The sequence below is a fragment of the Rhinoderma darwinii genome, chromosome 13 (assembly GCF_050947455.1).
Source record: "Rhinoderma darwinii isolate aRhiDar2 chromosome 13, aRhiDar2.hap1, whole genome shotgun sequence".
NCBI lineage: Eukaryota > Metazoa > Chordata > Amphibia > Anura > Rhinodermatidae > Rhinoderma > Rhinoderma darwinii.
This window is the reverse complement of record NC_134699.1, coordinates 16,730,688-16,749,754: the sequence shown is the minus strand read 5'-3', so window position 1 is coordinate 16,749,754 and position 19,067 is coordinate 16,730,688. Positions and strand designations below refer to the sequence as shown.

Below are 19,067 nucleotides of genomic sequence, written 5' to 3'. Positions count from 1 at the left end.
TATCAGCACCACGGTTCAGTCACATGTGGTGTATTTGCCTATGACTGCACCCTAATACGGATAAAACCAAATTGATGAGGTGTCAGAGGAAGACAGGAGCCGCTGTCAGCCGAGCCATCAGACCAGCTCATTGACAATGACGTCCTGCAGCTTCTATATACAGTGGATACGTAGAAGGTGCAGATCAGAAAAAAAGCTGAATTTTTACTAAAAGTATATTAGAAAAGTGCTTAGTATTACAAAATAAATAAACTACAACTAAGTCCAGGATCACACACAGTTTTGGTTCAGATTTTTGAGCCAAAGCCAGAAGTGGATCCAAAAGGAAGAAAAGGTATAAACAAAAGACTGATGCATCTCCTTTATTTTATGTCCACTCCTGTTTTTGTCTTAAAAAAAAAACTGCGCCAAAAACTGTATGTGGGATCTTGGCTTTTTTGCAATAAATGTGTTGACCTCTAAACAATGTAAAGACAGAAGGAACAATTTAGCCACTTATTTGTTCCATAACTAACGCCACATTCACACGGCAGTATTTAGGTCAGTATTTTGTATCAGTATTTATAAGCCAAAATCAGCAGTGGGTCCGAAATACAGAAGAGGTACAAATCTTTCCATATACTTGTTCTCTGTGTAGGTTCCACTCTTGGTTTTGGCATACACAATCTGATACAAAATACTGACCAAATGCTGCGTGTTAAGGGTGTGTTTACACATTGCGATTTTGTTGTGTTTTTTTTCCAGCGCGGCCGAAAACCGCAATGCAAAATCGCATGCGTAAAAACCCATGCATTCTTTGCAGTGCAGTTTTCGGCCACGCTACAAAATAAATACACTCTAATGTTGCAATATATCTTCTATTATTAGAATATTGTCTCCATAGACTACACAGCTACATCTGTTTTTGATGTTTACACACATTATATATATATTGTCGTGCTCCAAAATACAAGCTCTTACCTAAGGATAGGTCATGACATACACACAGTAATTACTAATTTAAATGGGATAATATTAGTTGGTGTTGCAATATACTAGACTATGTTGTCAAGGAAAGGAAACATAGTAGTATATACTATGCACTGCCCCATTTATTACAGCACAGTACAGCCCTGCGCTACATTCATAGCTCTCTACTGTATACATTGTTAGTATACCCCTTTAAATTTCTCGATACATAATACATCAGTTCTGCGAGTAACATGAATGTTCCATTAGACTATTTCTGGATACACACACATATCATGAAGTAGTATAGCACTACGTCCGCGCTTGTTGCACCTAAATTTCCACTATATGAATAAAATAATGAAACGACGGAGTGTTTACTGCAAAGCGACAGTCACATGCGGTCTGATAGCAGCTGCTATAGTGCTAATATCACCGATTACTTCCCATAAAAGTTATAAGATCATATAATATGGCAGAAAAGAGGACGGCGGGAGAAATGACCTGGTTTGTCGGAGGCAGGGAGAGGGTTGAGGGCTGTTTGGCACACACATGTCTTTTTTATGCTACAGATAAGAATCACTAAATGAACTGTAAAAACAAGGTAGGATTATGTTTTCTTTGCTTGTCTCAGAGTGACTTAGGAGAAACGAGAAGGGAACTTTTAGGGGTGCACAGCGAGGATCAGGAGGAGTAGGGTGTCACCTACCTCCCACACACACACAGCTAGGTTTAGTGTGTTCAGCTACAGATCAGAGCCAGGATGAGCTGTCACTATTCAGAGATGCTTGTATGATCTTATGCTTTCTACAACACCCCCTTCCAGCTCATCCCGGGACCCCTCCTACAGGCTCAATATAGCTCTGTTGTCATATTCACCCAAAAGGGGGGAGAACGGTCTGTATTAACTATTGAACCGATGAGCGTGCAAACAGGACACTATGGACTCCCTGAGCGCCCAAAGAGAAGACACGGGATATGTGAGAAGAAAGGCAGAGCGGAGGATGGTGGTTATACAGGGAAGGTGCCGGGCTGCAAAGTATCACACACTTACCGGCGCCAGTTGTGTTTTTAGGCTCATGCTTCGTGTGCTTGGGTGACACTCAAACACTCTCGCAGCTCTGCCCTACGTGACATCACTTCTCCAAACACTTTCCAGCCCTGGCTCTATCTGTTTCTACATCAGCAACCCTCTGTCTCCCTTTCCTGAACTCACCAGCACTGCTGCATATACTGTTCCCTGTGCCACCTCTGTACCCTCAGGGTTTTACTATAGAGAATTTCCTGCAAAAGTCATCTGCAAATATGGCCCCCTCTTCTGTCAAGCTGTCAAATATTACATTCAGCCATTTCTTAGTTACATCTGTTCCTGGGAAAGCTGGGTGAAGACCATTATGGCTGCATTTATAGCTCCCTTAAGGGTTGTCATCCAGTCAGGATTTCCAGTGATACGTTCTTCATTCATATAAAACTGCATAACTACGCAGAATTAACATTCAGGAGTCTAGGGAAAAGCTGGGTGACAGCACTTTTTGGCAGCTATAATGGAGACTATATTGGCTGCCACCCAGCTTTCCTATAAACTGATAGAGAAGAAGAGGGTGACTAACAAGTTATTTTAAGGCTAGGGCTCTGTAAAATTGCAGGTCACCGCGACCATTGCATGATCGAAATCGCTGGTGAATTGCGACGATCGCAAAAATTCTGACTATGTTAAAGTTCTGTGATCATCGCACAATTTTTTTCCTTTCAAGGAAACGCTCCAGTCACGTGGCGATTTTGCCGTGACAGTTGCGTGACCAAAGTCGCCGTGGAGTCCTAGAATAACGGCAACCTTTTTTTTTCTGGAGGAAATGTAAAATGTAAAGTCATTTAAGAGACGGCTGCAGGTCACATTTAGACATAATGCAACAAACACGTCTGCGCGGCGGCGGACATAGAACAGGCAGGGAAATACTTTGATTTGTGACATTCAGTATATATAGGAATGACTGGGCGGCTGGAAAGAATTCTCATCTAAATGAGTAACTTAAAGAAAGCGGCACAGGGGCTCATAGTGAGAAGTAACGCTTCCCAGAAACACTGCTACATACATGGCTGACGGAAACAGATCTCATTACAGTTACAGAACTGAAATGATGTGAATATAAAAATCTATGAACGGTCTAGGTTGTCATGTAGGGATTGAGTAAGACGGAGATATAGACCATTTAGGATCTAGGTCTTGTTTGCATTTAAAGTAAACTCTGACGAACTCCAGAATCAGTCTGAAGGGTTTACTCAATACCCATGAGATCAGCACCTGGAGCTCCCCGTGACGTTGGAGCCATGCCTGAAAGGCCATTAGGGACACTAATGCCAATCCCTTAAAGGGACTCCAATACATACAACATTTTATTATAGCGCAGGAGCACGGCTGGAACAGTTATTATCTTATAAGGGTGTCCAGCTGATTTACTACATAATGAAGAAGTATTTACATTTCTTACTATATTTTTTGTCTTCTTTCCTCAACGTTTTGTAGATTACTGCTTGCTGTCAGTGAATGGAAACATTTTTATTTGCATTCGTACAGACTTTGGCTGTGTTCCCACCTTGTTATTGTCCTATGTTCAGTGTATACGTTGGGAGATTATCCAGACGAATGCCTCCGATGTAGGGCTGCGACATAGCTCATGTATAGGAATACAGTGAGATATGTTGCTTACAGGCTATTGTAGGTATCATACCTATTATACTTTTGTCTTTTTTGACACAAAAGTATTTAACATTTCATATTGTCTCTGGCTAACACGGTACTACACAATTTTTTACTAGGCTATTGTAGTAAATGAAAGTATTCTGCACAGTATACGTTCTTTGTACTGTATAACTTTGTGTGGAATAGTCTACTGTGCTATTATATAACAAAAAAACTTGTGCCAACACAATCCTCTGAATACATCAGCAGTACAAATCTCTATTCTACTGTGATAGTTTGTTACAATGTATCAGTTAAGGTAAAATGTATCAGCCTGTAGTCCAGATTGTTTAATTCACAGGATTAACTAGACTGTATACGATGGTAGCAAACCCTTAGGCCTCCTGCACACGGTCGTAGCTATGTGCACGGTCTGCGATTACGGCACGGATGGGCAGCGGAGTGTCATCCGCAGGCCGTCCGCAATCACAGACCGTGCACACACAAGACGTGCATTCATTTCAATGAGCCCTGACCGCAATTGCGGACCGTATACTGACATGTCCTATTTTTTTTTTGCGGTCCGGTCCTCGGGCAATGCATGGACCGTGGAAACCACGGTTGTGTGCATTGGCCCATAGGATAGAATGCGTTCTATACTATCCGCAATTAAAGATAGTATACGGCCACTAAACTATGGTTGTGTGCCTTGGGCTGAATTCACACCTGTGTCAGGATTCCGTTCATGGGTTCCGTTGGACCTTTCCGTCAGGGGAACCCATGAACGAATTAAAAACGTCTTATCAGTGTGTTTTGTGCAACTTATAATTCGTTTTTATTAATATCCTGTATACACGTCAGCTGTATCTAGTGCTGAATCCTGTATCTGTCAGGTCTGCGGCACTGATGGGTTCAGTGACAGCGAGTCCTGCGTTGAAATAATTTTTTATTAAAACTAATGATAAAGTTGCACAAAACACACTGATTATATAAAACGACCATACAATAGTAACAGCACCAGGACTTCAGAACAGATGAAACAGGGTGGATTTATTCACCTCAAGGGAGCTCATCTATTCTGAAGTCCTTGTGCTGTTACTATTGGTCTATGGTCGTTTTATATTAACATTTGGGAACTGATTCATCCCCTGGAAACGAGCACATGGCCTAATTTATGGTATGATGGAGTGCTGTGTTATATATATATATATATATATATATACACATATCGCTTTCAAAGATGTCTATAGCCTATTTTCCCTCAGAAGCATTGAGAACATGTACACGGGACGGAACTGCTGCAGAAGTTTCTATTTCAGCAAAGTGAATAAGGTTTAGGCCTCATTTACACGAGCGTAATATACGCGCGTGCGACGCGTGCTTTTCACACGTGTCGTACGCACCTATATTACTCTATGGGGCAGTGCAGACAATGCGTGAATTTTGCGCAGCGCGAGTGTGTTGCGTAAAACTTATGACATGTTCTATAATCGTGCGTTTTTCGCGCATCACGCACCCATTGAAGTCAATGGGTGCGTGAAAACCACGCATGCCGCACGGAAGCACTTCCGTGCGAACTGCGTGATTCGCGCAAGAGCTGTCAAACTGAATGTAAACAGAAAAGCACCACGTGCTTTTCTGTTTACAAACATCCAAACGGAGTGTCAGAATTTAGAGATGAGCGAACCGAACTTCACCGGGTTCGGCCGAAAAAATTTCCGGTACGCGACGTCAGGAGATAGTCACTGTCCAGGGTGCTGAAAGAGTTAAACTGTTTCAGCACCCTGGACAGTGACTTCCGATCACAATATAAATGAACGTGTAAAAAAAAAAAGAAGTTCTGACTTACCGATAACTCCCGGCTTCTTCCTCCAGTCTGACCTCCCGGGATGACAATTCAGTCCAAGTGACAGCTGCAGCCAATCACAGGCCAAGCACAGGCTGCAGCCAATCACAGGCTGCAGCGGTCACATGGACTGCCACATCATCCAGGGAGGTGGGGCCGGATGTCAAGAGAGGGACGCGTCACCAAGGCAACGGCCGGGAGACCGGACTGGAGGAAGCAGGAAGTTCTTGGTAAGTATGAACGTCTTTTTTTTATTCACAGGTTGCTGTATATTGTGATCGGAATTCACTGTCGAGGGTGCTGAAAGAGTTACTGCCGATCAGTTAACTCTTTCAGCACCCTGCACAGTGACTGACGTCGACTAGCCTCATCTCTATGATGGCGGCTGCGCGCAAATCACGCAGCCGCGCATCATACACTGATGACACACAGAGCTGTCAAGTGCCTTTTGCGCACGAAAAACGCTGCGTTTTTTTGCGTGCGCAAAACGCACACGCTCGTGTAAATGAGGCCTTAAACAAATCTCATTCACAGACTGCCAAAAAAAAGTCAGCAGAAAATAAGTGGAAATTGACCTGCGGTGCGGATTCTCAATCTGCAGCATCTCAATTTATTTTGCATAAACTATGCAGAATTTTCGCACGGAAATTTGGTGCAGAAAATCTGCAGCGTTTCCGTCCCGTGTGCAGGGACCTTACAGCTCTATCTGCTTTCTTTTATATACATGTTGCATTGCTCAAAAGGCCTTTTCATAGGTCATGTACGGAGTTTGATACAAGATAAGTATAATCTAGGCTGGATGCGAGCCTGTGCTCTTGGATCTCTATTCGAAAAGTCAGGCTATTATAGCTGGATATAATAGAAAAAAACTCTTTCTGCCCAGACTAGGTGCCTTGCAGCTTTTAAAGGTCATATGGTAAATCGTACACAGCCCTGAAATGTAAAGTAACAGTGCGAATCAATGCATATTGCTGAATCCGTGCACTATATACTATGGATGGGAATGGAGAATATTAGATAAACAGCATAAATGCGTTATTCTATGTGTGATGTCAAGCGCAGAGCACAAAGCAAGAATTATCGTAGTGGCTGCTATTCAAGGGTGTCAAATTGTGCTCATCCTTAATAGAAGAACAAGACTGATGAAGATGTTCCCGGCTTAATGTGGAATAACGGCAGCGATGCTTTGAATTCTGATAAGATCTTATTCTTATGATGTGGTATTTCTATGATCTTCCATTAAGGGAAACTGCACATAGAAACAACAAGCCTTTATTGTGTGCACGCAGAACAGTATTACCCTTAGTGAATATTCTGCCTTTTAGGTTTTCTTGAGGTGCGATTCTTTTTTTCAAAGTGATGTTTTTTTATTTGGTTTCAACATGGTGGTTTTCCAAATGTCGGAATGGTGGGATAACATGCATCATAGTTCCATCCTTCGTAATATATAATGGTAATAATGGAATCAATTAAACCAAAAGCAGCTTAGGCTCTGTTCACGTCACGGTTTTGCCCTACGCTTAGCGTGTACGTCGGGAAAGCACGTAAATAGGGCTCAATTAGAGGCGAAAAGTGTCTCCTTTATAAAAACAAAAACGTATACCGCGTGGCATGGTAGTCTGAGGGTGACGTATGTCACAGGTATACGTTTAACGTATATGTCATGGGCTTTTCAATAGCCATTCATGATGTTTACTTTAAACGGATACCATTATAGTTTATGGGCAATGGATACCTTAAAGGCTATGTAAAGTCTTTTTTTTTTTTTTTTTTTACTACAACAATGTATTATAGTATTTAGTGTAACTTTGTAATTGGTTTTTATTAAAAATAATTTTTGCTTTTTAAGATACAGCCTTTATTTATCCAGGATACATAGAAGCTGTTTCTTGTGCTGAAACACTATAATACATTGTTTTAGTAAAAAAAAAATATGTCTTCTAAGGTTTACATAGCCTTTAACCCATTAAGGACATGGCCAATTTTGGCCTTAAGGACAGAACAATTTTTTGATTATTTTTTTTCCTCTTTACATGTCGGCGCTCATAATTTTTTTCTTTTCGACGCAGCAATATGAGACTTTGTTTTTTGCAGGATGAGTTGTACTTTATGTTGGTGTCTCATTTTTTGGTACGTTTATATTATAATTACAAAATAATTTCAGAAAAAAAGCAGTTCTGCTACAATTTTCATATTTTTTTTTTACAGCATACACCAATTATCATAAATGATGAGATACGTTTGTTGTGCAGGTTGTTACGGTCGTGACGACACAACATATTTGTATATTATTTTATGTATTGGGACTTATATTTAATAAAGTTTATATATTGTAGAAAATGTGTATTGATATTTCTTTTTTTTTTAGGCTTTGTTCACAGAGTTGGAGGCTCCGTTAGAGGCCTCCGTCGCAGATCCCTTGTTCTGTTATTCCTTTGTTCTGGTCTTCTGACGGAGCAGAACAACGGAATGTCACAATGCAGGTGTGAACCAAGCCTAACATTACTTTTTAAAAATTAATTTAGCTATTTTTTTAACCGCATGGGTTGATTTTTTTTTGTTTTACTTTAATGTACTGTCAAATGTCTGCAAGTCATATTGATGCCATAACAACAGGAAATATGGTCAGACAGCCCTGGGGTCCTTCAATTGTCCTTTGGCTGTCTATCTATATATGGTATGTCCCACAATCGCATCACAGGGATTCCCTGTGACATGAGCAAAGGGGGTGCCCAGTGGCGTAACTACCGCCGTAGCAGCAGTAGCGGCTGCTACGGGGCCCGCGGCATGAGGGGGCCCGTGTCGTCCGCCGGCACGGGCCCCCACCATGGCCGGAGGCTCCGCTAGCAGCCGCTATGGCTGCTACAGCGGGACGCCACTGAACAGTACGGCAGAGCAGGGAGGTATCTCCCTGCTCTGCCATTAAGCAAAAGACATGTATCCCCTATCCACAGGATAGGGGATACATGTATGATCACTGGCAGCGATAGGGAGAACGGGGGACTGAAAGTCCCCTGAAGTTCTCCATCACAAACCTCGGACATCCGGGGTCTGTGTCGGCAGCTCCGTAGAAATGAATGGAGCGCCGGTCCCGCTTGTGCACATGCGTGACCAGCGCTCCATTCATTTCTACAGAGCTGCGCAGACGCCGGAAGTCAGAGGTTAGTCATGGAGAACTTCAGGGGGACTTTCGGTCCCCCGTTCTCCCTATCGCTGCCAGCGATCACACATGTATCCCCTATCCTGTGGATAGGGGATACATGTATTTTATTATGACACACTGTAGGTCGCATTTTTTTTGGAGGGGGGACGCTGTATGGCGTTCCCTACAGGGGGGGGGGCTGTATGGCGTTCCCTACAGGGGGGGGCTGTATGGCGTTCCCTACAGGGGGGGCTGTATGGCGTTCCCTACAGGGGGGGGGGGCTGTATGGCGTTCCCTACAGGGGGGGCTGTATGGCGTTCCCTACAGGGGGGGCTGTATGGCGTTCTCTACAGACCCCCCTGTAGGGAACGCCATACAGACTCCCTGTAGGTAACGCCAGACAGCCCCCTCTGTAGGGAACGACATACAGCCCCCCCCCCTGTAGGGAACGCCATACAGCCCCCCCTGTAGGGAACGCCATACAGCCCCCCCTGTAGGGAACGCCATACAGCCCCCCCGTAGATAACGCCATACAGCCCCCCCGTAGATAACGCCATACAGTCCCCCCTCTAGATAACGCCATACAGCCCCCTCTGTAGATAGCGCCATACAGTTCCCCCTGTAGATAGCGCCTTTCAGTCCCCCTGTAGATAGCGCCATACAGCCCCCCTGTAGATAGCGCCATACAGCCCCCCCTGTAGATAGCGTCATACAGCCCCCCCCTGTAGGGAACGCCATACAGCCCCCCCCTGTAGGGAACGCCATACAGTCCCCTCACCCCGTAGATAACGCCATACAGTCCCCCCGTAGATAACGCCATACAGTCCCCCCGTAGATAACGCCATACAGTCCCCCCGTAGATAACGCCATACAGTCCCCCCGTAGATAATGCCATACAGTCCCCCCGTAGATAACGCCATACAGTCCCCCCGTAGATAACGCCATACAGCCCCCTCTGTAGATATCTACAAAGGGCTGTATGGCGTTATCTACAGGGGGGCTGTATGGCGTTATCTACAGGGGGGCTGTATGGCGTTATCTACAGGGGGGCTGTATGGCGTTATCTACAGGGGGGCTGTATGGCGTTATCTACAGGGGGGCTGTATGGCGTTATCTACAGGGGGGCTGTATGGCGTTATCTACAGGGGGGCTGTATGGCGTTATCTACAGGGGGGTTGTATGGCGTTATCTACAGGGGGGCTGTATGGCGTTATCAAAAGGGGGGATTTGTAAAAAAGGCACTATCTACAAGGGGGGGGGGTTGTGTGACACCCAGGGGAGGGGGGGCCCCAGTCAAAAGTTTGCTATGGGGCCCAGTCTTTCCTAGTTACGCCCCTGGGGGTGCCCCATTCTCATTTTCCCTTTGAATGCCGCAATTAGCTTTGACTGCGTGATTCAAGGGGTTAACGGCGGAGATCTGTGGTTTTTCTGATCTCCGTCATTGTAGGGGGGCTGCGGCTGTGTGTTGCCCTGCTCCTGATCACCTGTTGTGCCCACGCTATCAGCATGACGTCTATGTTCGCCACGATGCGGCAACGTCCAGCCGCTTATAACAAGCATAGACGTCAAGCGTCGGCGACCAGTAAAACAGTGACATCCGTCACCCATAGACTATTTACCTTTGAAATTGGCGTCAATTATATTGACATCTATGCCAGCTCAGAACTGGCGCCCGAAGAAACAAAGCTTAGACAAATTTATTAAGAGGCGTGCATCTTTTAATAAATTTGTCGCATCTTACTCCAGCGGGCTTCAGTCTAAGACTGGCATTTAAAACGCTGGGCTTGGTAAATCTGGGCCACAGACTTTTCTTAATTGTACTGCATTTACTTTGTAATACTATTTATCAAAATCAAAGCATTAAGTGATCATAAATAACCACTAGATGGCGCTTGAGTCCTGTATAAACAAGGAATCGGTGAGATTGTTCAAGGAACTCTTCAGGAACTTGTCTCTGAAATTACGAAGGTTAGCGAAAGTTTATTTGGAGTGACATAGAAAGATGTAGAGAAACCTTTCAGATAGTATTCCTTTGCATCAATGTATCACATAATAAATAATCAGAACACAGAATTCCCAACAAGACTTTGCGGGATACAGTGATCCTTGGGTAAATTGACAATAACCAGTCTCATGGTATATTATATTATTATAATGATATTATATTTTATATTGCCATCATAGTCATGTCTTACTTCATTTATACCAATCCAATGTATATTATGACAATTATGTGTTTATTTTGTTTCATTATTTATTTAAAGTGGTTAGTTAGTGTTTTTCCTAAACATATAGTTATGTTGAGACATATGGTGGGGGATTTATTGAGACTGGCGTTTCATATGTCTTAATCTAAAAGCGGAGTATGAGCCCTTTTGAGGGCTCAAAGCTGCTGACGGATTCGCTTTAAAAGACGAACACCTCTTAATAAATTAGGCTCATCTCTCGCTATCGTGCGCCAGACAGTCAAATCTATGTCAGCTACGAGCGGGCGTATATTTGCGCTATAATTTGTTCCTCCCACATTTTTTTTTAAGTAACATAGTAAGAAAAAAAGTGAAACATTTTTTGCTCAAAAAACGAGTTTTTGATAAATTTTTAACTTTTCTACACCAGTGTGCTGTAATATAAACCTATGGAGACCTAAGTGGCAGCAAACTGACATACATGTCTATATAAAATGTATATGTATATTACAATAGGAGCTTTTCCAACACCCACCATAAGTTTTATCCACTTGTACAACTCTATTTGAGATCTGTCTATCTGTTCTAAATATTTTAAGTCCTGCCAAACGGTCTTGCCTCTTCTTTGTCCTCAGCTCAACTTCAATTCTGCATTGAGCTGAGAAAGTAAATAATCTTAGGCAATTTGGATGCTAAGGATGTGCTGTCGGATGCAGTTGCCTACAACAGGGAAAGTACGGTGCATGCATCGGCAAGGAAGCCCACGCAGCTTGCGCATGATTTTACTGCAGAACCCAGTGACGCCAACTGTAAATCAAGGCCAGGGGGAGGCGTTGGGCAGGGTTTGTGCATGAGAGCCGGAGCACGTCAGGCTTGGGACTGCCCTCAGGGCACTTGTGACCTCATCTGCATATAACAAAAAAGTACCTTTTCTCAAAAATTTAAATGCTATCAGCGGCAATAAAAGTATGTTTGGACATATGTTTAAGTTCCCCACCCAGCGCGGTCATTAGCGGTTTAGTAGCCAAAAAGGAGCTGACTGACTCCCTTTAAATGTGTACAAGTCTGACTGGACCCTTTAAAGGTGTCTTACCATAATCAATATTTATCACCTATCCACAGGATAGGTGATAAAGATCTGATCAGTTAGGGTATGACTACTGGGACCCCCACTGATCACAAGAACGGGCTTACCTTGCCGTCTCTGTGAGCCCCTATATGAACGTAGCGGTAGTGTGCATGCTCGGCCACCAATCCATTCATATGGGGCTGCCGAGCGCTATCTTCAGCAGCCCCATAAAATGAATGGAGTGGTGGCCAAACATGCACACTACCGCTTCATCCATATTGGGCTCACAGGGAGGTTTGCCCGTTCTTGGGATCAGTGAGGGTCCCAGTGGTCGGACCCCCACCAATCAGATGTTTATCCTCTATCCTGTGGATAGGTGATAAATATTGATTGTAGTAAAACCCCTTTAATGTAATTTTACTGGCTTAGGCACTTGTTTGTGGCAAGTTTGGGCAAACACGATCTCACCTGGGTCACCTTCTCTGTGACATTTTGCGTCCTCTCAAAGGCGTTGCTGGGGGCAACAATCTCAATCTCTGTGGTTGAAGCCGACCGGTGCTTTTCCAGATTGAATTCCACAAAGTTGAGAGTAAACTGGGGTATCTGACTGATGGTTCTGTACCTCATGAGGTCGGCATCAGCGGAGGAATTCAAGAGGCTCGGCTTCATTTTCGACCCATCTATTAAAAAAAGAGAGACAAGAATTAGAAACTGTGAACAGCATGGATGTTAAAAGACTGGCATTCCCAGTATGATCAGCGGGGGTTCACCCCTGGTATTTTCATCCGACCCAAGGGCCTTTCTGCTGTTTCCATGCACATCTTTAGTGCACGGCATTTAAACCTAAAATTTGCACTGATACAAACCGTCAGCCAAGAGAAAATAATGGGAACCTAGAAATTTTTCTTTATTTGTCAAGATCAAACCTATAAATTGATTTTCCCAGTATATCCTAACAACTAGCTGGTCAATTTTCTAATTTATAAGTGCTTGTGTCTACAGTATACAATATAATCCTGCATCTATGCTGGTATGTAATACATATTTTCCATCTTAATTGATGTGTCCTGTTCTTCAATGTTGGCACAATCTCAATGTAGAGGTTGACTTTTACCTTCATTTAGTCAGTATTTATCATTTGCACTGCATTTATATTTCTGGTGGCACTCCGTCTGTATTGTGCCATGCAGAAAGGGAGGCAAATTATTTGTTAATGCACAAGAGTTTATTCCTGGCAGCATTTTCCTAATGTCTAACAGATTCAACCAAAGATCAACACGAAAGAAAAAGGTGCTCACCTGAATTGAAGGCAGCATGTGTCAACCTCTGATGAAGAGTTTTGTTAGCTTTTCTTGCCAGCAGCATTGCCAGATCCTCAAAGTTTAAGATAAACATGATGACGTCTCCTTCCTCGTTCTTTACTGGGACAACATCCACCAGGCACCGGAGGCAGGAACCTGTAGACGGCAATCACAAGAAGACGAGATTACAGAGGGAGAAGAGCCAAGAATCGAACATAAAGGTTTATACATATTAGCTCCAACCAACTATTCTCTTGAGCTACAGATGGCATTAATGCTGCTCGTTGCACTGGCTCCCTGCTCTAGCTAATAGATGGGGGGCCCCAAGCAAACCCCCGCCCCCCCTATAACATCAAAATGTCCTAATTGGGCATATGTACAGGGCTTGTCCAGCTGGGGCGACCCATTTAATGTTTCCTTTTACCCCAGCTGTTTGCTAGTCATCTCCCCCAATATGTTAGTGTAATTATAGGGGTCACAGTTGCACCCGGGCTCTAAAGCCTAAGGGGGACCTATCGCCAGTCTGCTATTTGTTATTACCACTGTACTGTGACATTACTGTGTGCATTATCTTTTTATTGTGAAGCTGTGTTTATTATACCTGTACTGTGACATCACTTTGGTCCTTAGCAAAAGCTGTGATATCTCTATTTATTAACCCGGTTCTGTGACATCACTGTGTGCATTTTTTTTCCTATACTGTGATATTTGTGTGTGCAATACCCCTTCACAGTGTTTATTATCGATGTACTCTGATATCACTGTGTTTATTATCTCTGCACTGTGACATCACTGTGACATTATTACTTCTTTGCAGTTACTTCACATGAATCATTACCCCTGTACAGTGACATTACTATCTGTATTATTTCTGCATTGTGACATCATTGCCCCTGTACTGTGACATCTCAGCATGTATTATATGTGTAGTGTCACTCTGTCACTATGTTAATTATACATTCTGGGCATTATCCAGGTTCTGTGACATCACTATAAGGGTTATTCCAGATATCTAGAGTCCTGTATGGTAAATTTGCTTTGCTATGCCATATTATATCCTCTTATACTCTGCTGCTGCATAACTAAGCAAGATGACTATTGAGGAGATAGGTAAAGATGGGCTACAACCCCTTTAAAAGTTGTACTAGTAGCTACATTGGTAATTATCCATCTTTCTGAACAAATTCACACTGTGGACTACTATGGGGCAGATTCCCTAATAATGTCTTAAATATAGACAGCTTAGAATTAGACTAGATGTGCCAAATTTATCGCAGTGGCTCATGTTGGATGGTAAATTTGGCGTATCTTTAGACACTTCTATCTAACGTTATACCACCTTGTGGTTGGCTTACTTTAGACTCAATTTTGTCATAATTTGGTGCATCTAAAACCACGTCGCATTGTCTGATGAATCACAAAAACTGCCTAAAACGCTTTATAAATATGGTGCATTTTGATCAGAAAGGGTAAGTTCACACGATGCAGATTTGTTGCAGAAACTTCTGCAACTGAAAATTAGTTCCGTTCATCTTAATGGAGGTGTTTCTGCAGCAGGTGCAGATTTCTGAAAGGCCCATCCAGATGAATAGAACTGATTTTCAGACACAGAAATTCTGAAACAAATCTGCTGCGTGTGAGCTTACCCTTAAAGGGGTGTTCCAGTCCCATAAAGTTGACGGCCCGCACGGATCAGCGGTTTTAAGGGGGCCGCAGCTCTCGTACGATCGCTGCTTCCCCTTATTTCTACTGTTCACACAGTGAATCGCCGACACACTTGTAGTGGCGGTGCACAGTATTACAGCCTTCTCTCATTGGAGTGAATGGAAGAAGTCTGTAATACTGTGAACGACCGCTACAAGTGTGTTGACGTTTCACAGTACCAGCAGTTGTAATGAAGGGGAAGCGGCTCTTATACGAGCGCTGTAGAACCTTCAAAACAGCTTGATCGAGGGTGCCGGGAGTCAGACCCCGACCGATCACATATTGATGGCCTATCCTGAGAATAGGCCATCAATTTTATGGGACTGGAAACCCACTTTAATCTGCGTTCTGTTACTGAAAGGGCAAAATGAGTTAATTACTTAGACTGCATTACAAAAGAAAATATGAAGCAAACCACAGTAATCCATCAACAAACATATTTTATTCCAAGTGGATGGCAAAGTCTTAAGTGTTTGTGTTGCAGTGCCAGTAACTATTCGGAATAACTGTAACTAATGAAGTTTACAGAACGTGTCTTGTTTTTCCTGTGTACACATTTCCAACTCATAAATTTCCAAATAACTAAAAGTTCCACGGAAAAATAATGCAGTAAGTAGTTATCCAGCCAGGCATGTACAATGCATTTAATGGTAATGATATACAGTGCAGTTTTCTCTATCCAAATCAATAATTAAACCAGCTCTAACATGCACTTTTAGCACGTCTATGTTTCAGCGCAGTTGATTTAATTAATGGTTTGGTAAGTGGCAGGAATTGCCAGAAGGCGCTGCCCATGGTCCCTGATTGCTGGCCTGAAAAGCATCAATTATATCACACAGCAAATGTGTATGACTTTAGGAGCGGACTCGTGAACAGGTGCACATTGGAAAATTCTTCCTTTAGGTCAGGATCACACACATAGTTTTGATGACGTTTTTGTGGCAGTTTTTGACTCTTGAGTCTTTTCTTTAAACTTTTCCTTACTTTTGGATCCACTTCTGGCTTTGGCTTAAAAAAAACAGAGGCAAAAACTGCATTAAGACCTGCATAGTGTGTGTGATCCTGGCCTTTAGGCCACTTTCACGTGGCAATAGTTTGGTCAGTATTTATCAGCCAAAACAAGGAGTAGAAAATAAGCTGAAAAAGTATAATAAAAATAAATTGTACCTCTTCCATGTTTCGGACCCGCTCTTAATTTTGGCTTAAAAATACTGCTGCAAAATACTGACCAATATAATTTTTGCCTCAATTTCAGAGGCAATTTAAATTTAGTTTAATTTAAATTTTAAACCTAGCCTAAGGGTGCAGTCACACGTAGCATGCGTTACAATGTATGCCTATAGGAAAAATAGTCTGCAAAGCAAAAACTAGAGAAGTCTGTTTGAGTTGTAAACTATTTTTCCCAAAGACATACATTGTAGTTTCCCGCAGCGTAAATACAAGGCAAGTACGTCAAGTGTGACTGCACCCTAAAGGGGTTCAGGAAAAAAAAAGTTATCTTTCTTTCCCCAAAATAGCGCCACTTTAATCTACGGCCTTTGTCTAATATTGCAGCCTCATTCAAGTGACCAGCACTGTACGTCATAGTCGGTTGAGGGGGTGGGGTATGGAGCAGGCTCACTAGCTGAGCCCACTCGAAATCCCGCAGGTGTCAGCTGTGGCTTACAGCTGACACCAATCTTTAACAGTCGGGATCGGAGATAACTCTTAAATGCAGTGGTTAATAGCGACTACGGCATCTAACCTGTTAGAGGTAGGCCCCCTCTGTCACTCCATGGCCTTCCCCATGTGACCGCCGCATGCTGAAGGTTGCCATGGCAACCTGGGAGTCTAACGGAGACCCCCCCCAAGGTCTGTCATCTTGACAATATACTGCAATACATACGTTTTGCAGTGTATTGTACCAGCGATTAAATGATCGCTCGTTCCAGTCCCTTAGGGGGCCAAAACGTTAATGTTTAATATAGTTATTACAAATGTGCAAAGAATTTGCCCTCTGAAGTAAGGTGCAAATAAACATTTTTGCTATCGCCCCCTATATGGCTATGTCAATGGAAAAATATAAATATTATGGCTTTTGGAAGGCGGGGAGAAAAAAAAAGAATAAAAATGGCTGCGGCTGCCATTAAACACCAAAACTAACATATTTCCAATAATACCTTCCATGTATCTCTGTACTCTTTTGTTGCCAGTGCATATACAGATAATGCAGGTAATCTACTAGGTAATTCTTCTTCAACACCCCAGTGTCGCTTCTGTTAAGCAGAGCCGTGGCACTCTGCTGGGCACTTTTGGCTTATACTTCTGCTCTAATGTTCATGGTCCCAGAGATGAACCTAAACAATTGCTCCATACCAAATCCAAAAGTGGTACATTGTTTTACTGTAGGCTCACTTTGTACTTAGACTTTCGATTATATCAGGGAATTCCCAAAACTGTAATCCCAATAGGTAGGGTACTTTCCAGAATCAATTCAATTAGCACAGGAAGCAATCCATAAAACATGGCAGATTCCGATTTCCCTCATATGCCCTGTAAATTCACCAGAATGCTATTCACTACCTATTACAGCAATCTAGTCTTTGCAGACAAGAAGAGCCTCAGCTACTCAATCACCTGTATTAAGGAGTTCCATGGGGGAGCTCAAAGATTAATCTATTTCACAGAGCCAGGCTTTGCTTAATAGCCCTTACAGGTAATTCAGAGCGTTGTCTGGAAGCTCTATTTCTCCAGAAGAGGATCTAAGGATTATTGAGGAGATACTTCTAAGCCAACATTTTTCCAGTGGAGACAATTAACAAATTGAATAGAATAGTTAGAGAAGAATAACATCAGCTCTCAGTCTACTTACAGGAATCAAAATGATCCTCCAAGACGTAAGTTATATAGAGAATTCTGCTAAAGAGATGATGACTCCTGAACAGAGGGTTCTCGAGACAAGTCCTACCTTTAATAAGAGATAAAGGCTTCTCCTTCTTATTGACGAAAAATAACTCAATTGGGCGATATGCAAACTTTGTTAACATTGTTGGGTGCCCTCAGAAAATAGCAATAAAGACGAAAGTGAACAGTACTTTGATATTGGAGTTGCTTTAACCTATTTGGCTGTATCTAAGCCAATGAGGGACCGGTTGATGTAGCTACATGATGACATCCAGTCTGGGATACATGGGGGAAGCTTCTTGAAATCTAGAAGTCTATATTTTTCTGGCTTCTGATTTTCTGTTAAACTGTACTGATAATACACCCAAAGTGCCATGTGGGTTACAGAGCTTCAGTTGGCCTGGTTGTCCAGTCTTATGTTTGATAAACTCTTTCAGAACTTCTCAGATTCTTCCTGCCGAGGTCTAGCCAGTGCTGTATTCTGTATTTCTCCTAGACTAAGTTATTGCAATTATTTTATTCTGCCCCAGTCTGAATTCAGAAGAAAAGAGGAGGTTGCAAACACTCGATGTGGATAGAGCCCTAAGGATTTATTCGACCAGAACTTTGTTATTCTGGAGATCAGAAAGTCTTTCGCTATCACAAAAGATAATATAAGAGTAAAATCTAATCGCAAGCAAATTTCTGGGCAGAAAGTTGACAATTTCTGGTTGAATCCACCTGTTGAGCAGCTTCTTGGGGCTACAATCTCAATCTTGTTGAGAATTACTAATTCGTTTTTGAAGTTACCTTCCCTAAATTGCAGTCAGGGGTTAACTCCATATAGGTGTCCTGCTGCCTTGTCCACAAGAAAAAACTGCATAAGTAAATTCAATCTTTAATAAATGTAATGGGAGGAATATTCGCATAACAAGTTCCCCGGGGAAAGGAAGAAGGATGCATGCACGCCTATCTGTGCTTAAAAAAGGTGACTTAGCACCTCTGAATCCCCGATGTGTTCATCTCTCACAAACCTAGGTGACACACAATTCTGTTCTAGTGATGGTTTTTGTTGTGTTGTTCAAGTCGATTCCAAATGCAACTTTAATGAAGTAGAGCTATAAAGCACGGCGGTAATATATATTCAATAATATACTGTAATACATGCACAGTCCTATTGGTCTATCCATTTTTTTTAAATTGGATTGGCCTTTTTAGTTACATCTATTTCTCGGAGAATGGATGACAACCCTGTGGCCACCAGCGCCCTGAGGGGTTGTCATCCATCTTTTTTAGACTTCTGGATTGCTAATCTGCAGCCATACATT

General features: G+C 42.7%; 1 protein-coding gene across 2 annotated transcripts in view; it reads right to left on the bottom strand.

The window, feature by feature from the left end:
- Positions 1–19,067, bottom strand: part of KCNH6 (potassium voltage-gated channel subfamily H member 6) — a 133,645-nt gene that overhangs the window by 25,767 nt on the left and 88,811 nt on the right. For both annotated transcript variants that reach the window (XM_075845047.1, XM_075845048.1), the window contains 2 exons: positions 13,171–13,329; positions 12,341–12,552 (listed from right to left, as the gene is read on the bottom strand). In XM_075845047.1, the coding sequence (XP_075701162.1) occupies positions 12,341–12,552; positions 13,171–13,329 (371 nt within the window). The remainder of the gene's footprint in view (positions 1–12,340; positions 12,553–13,170; positions 13,330–19,067) is intronic.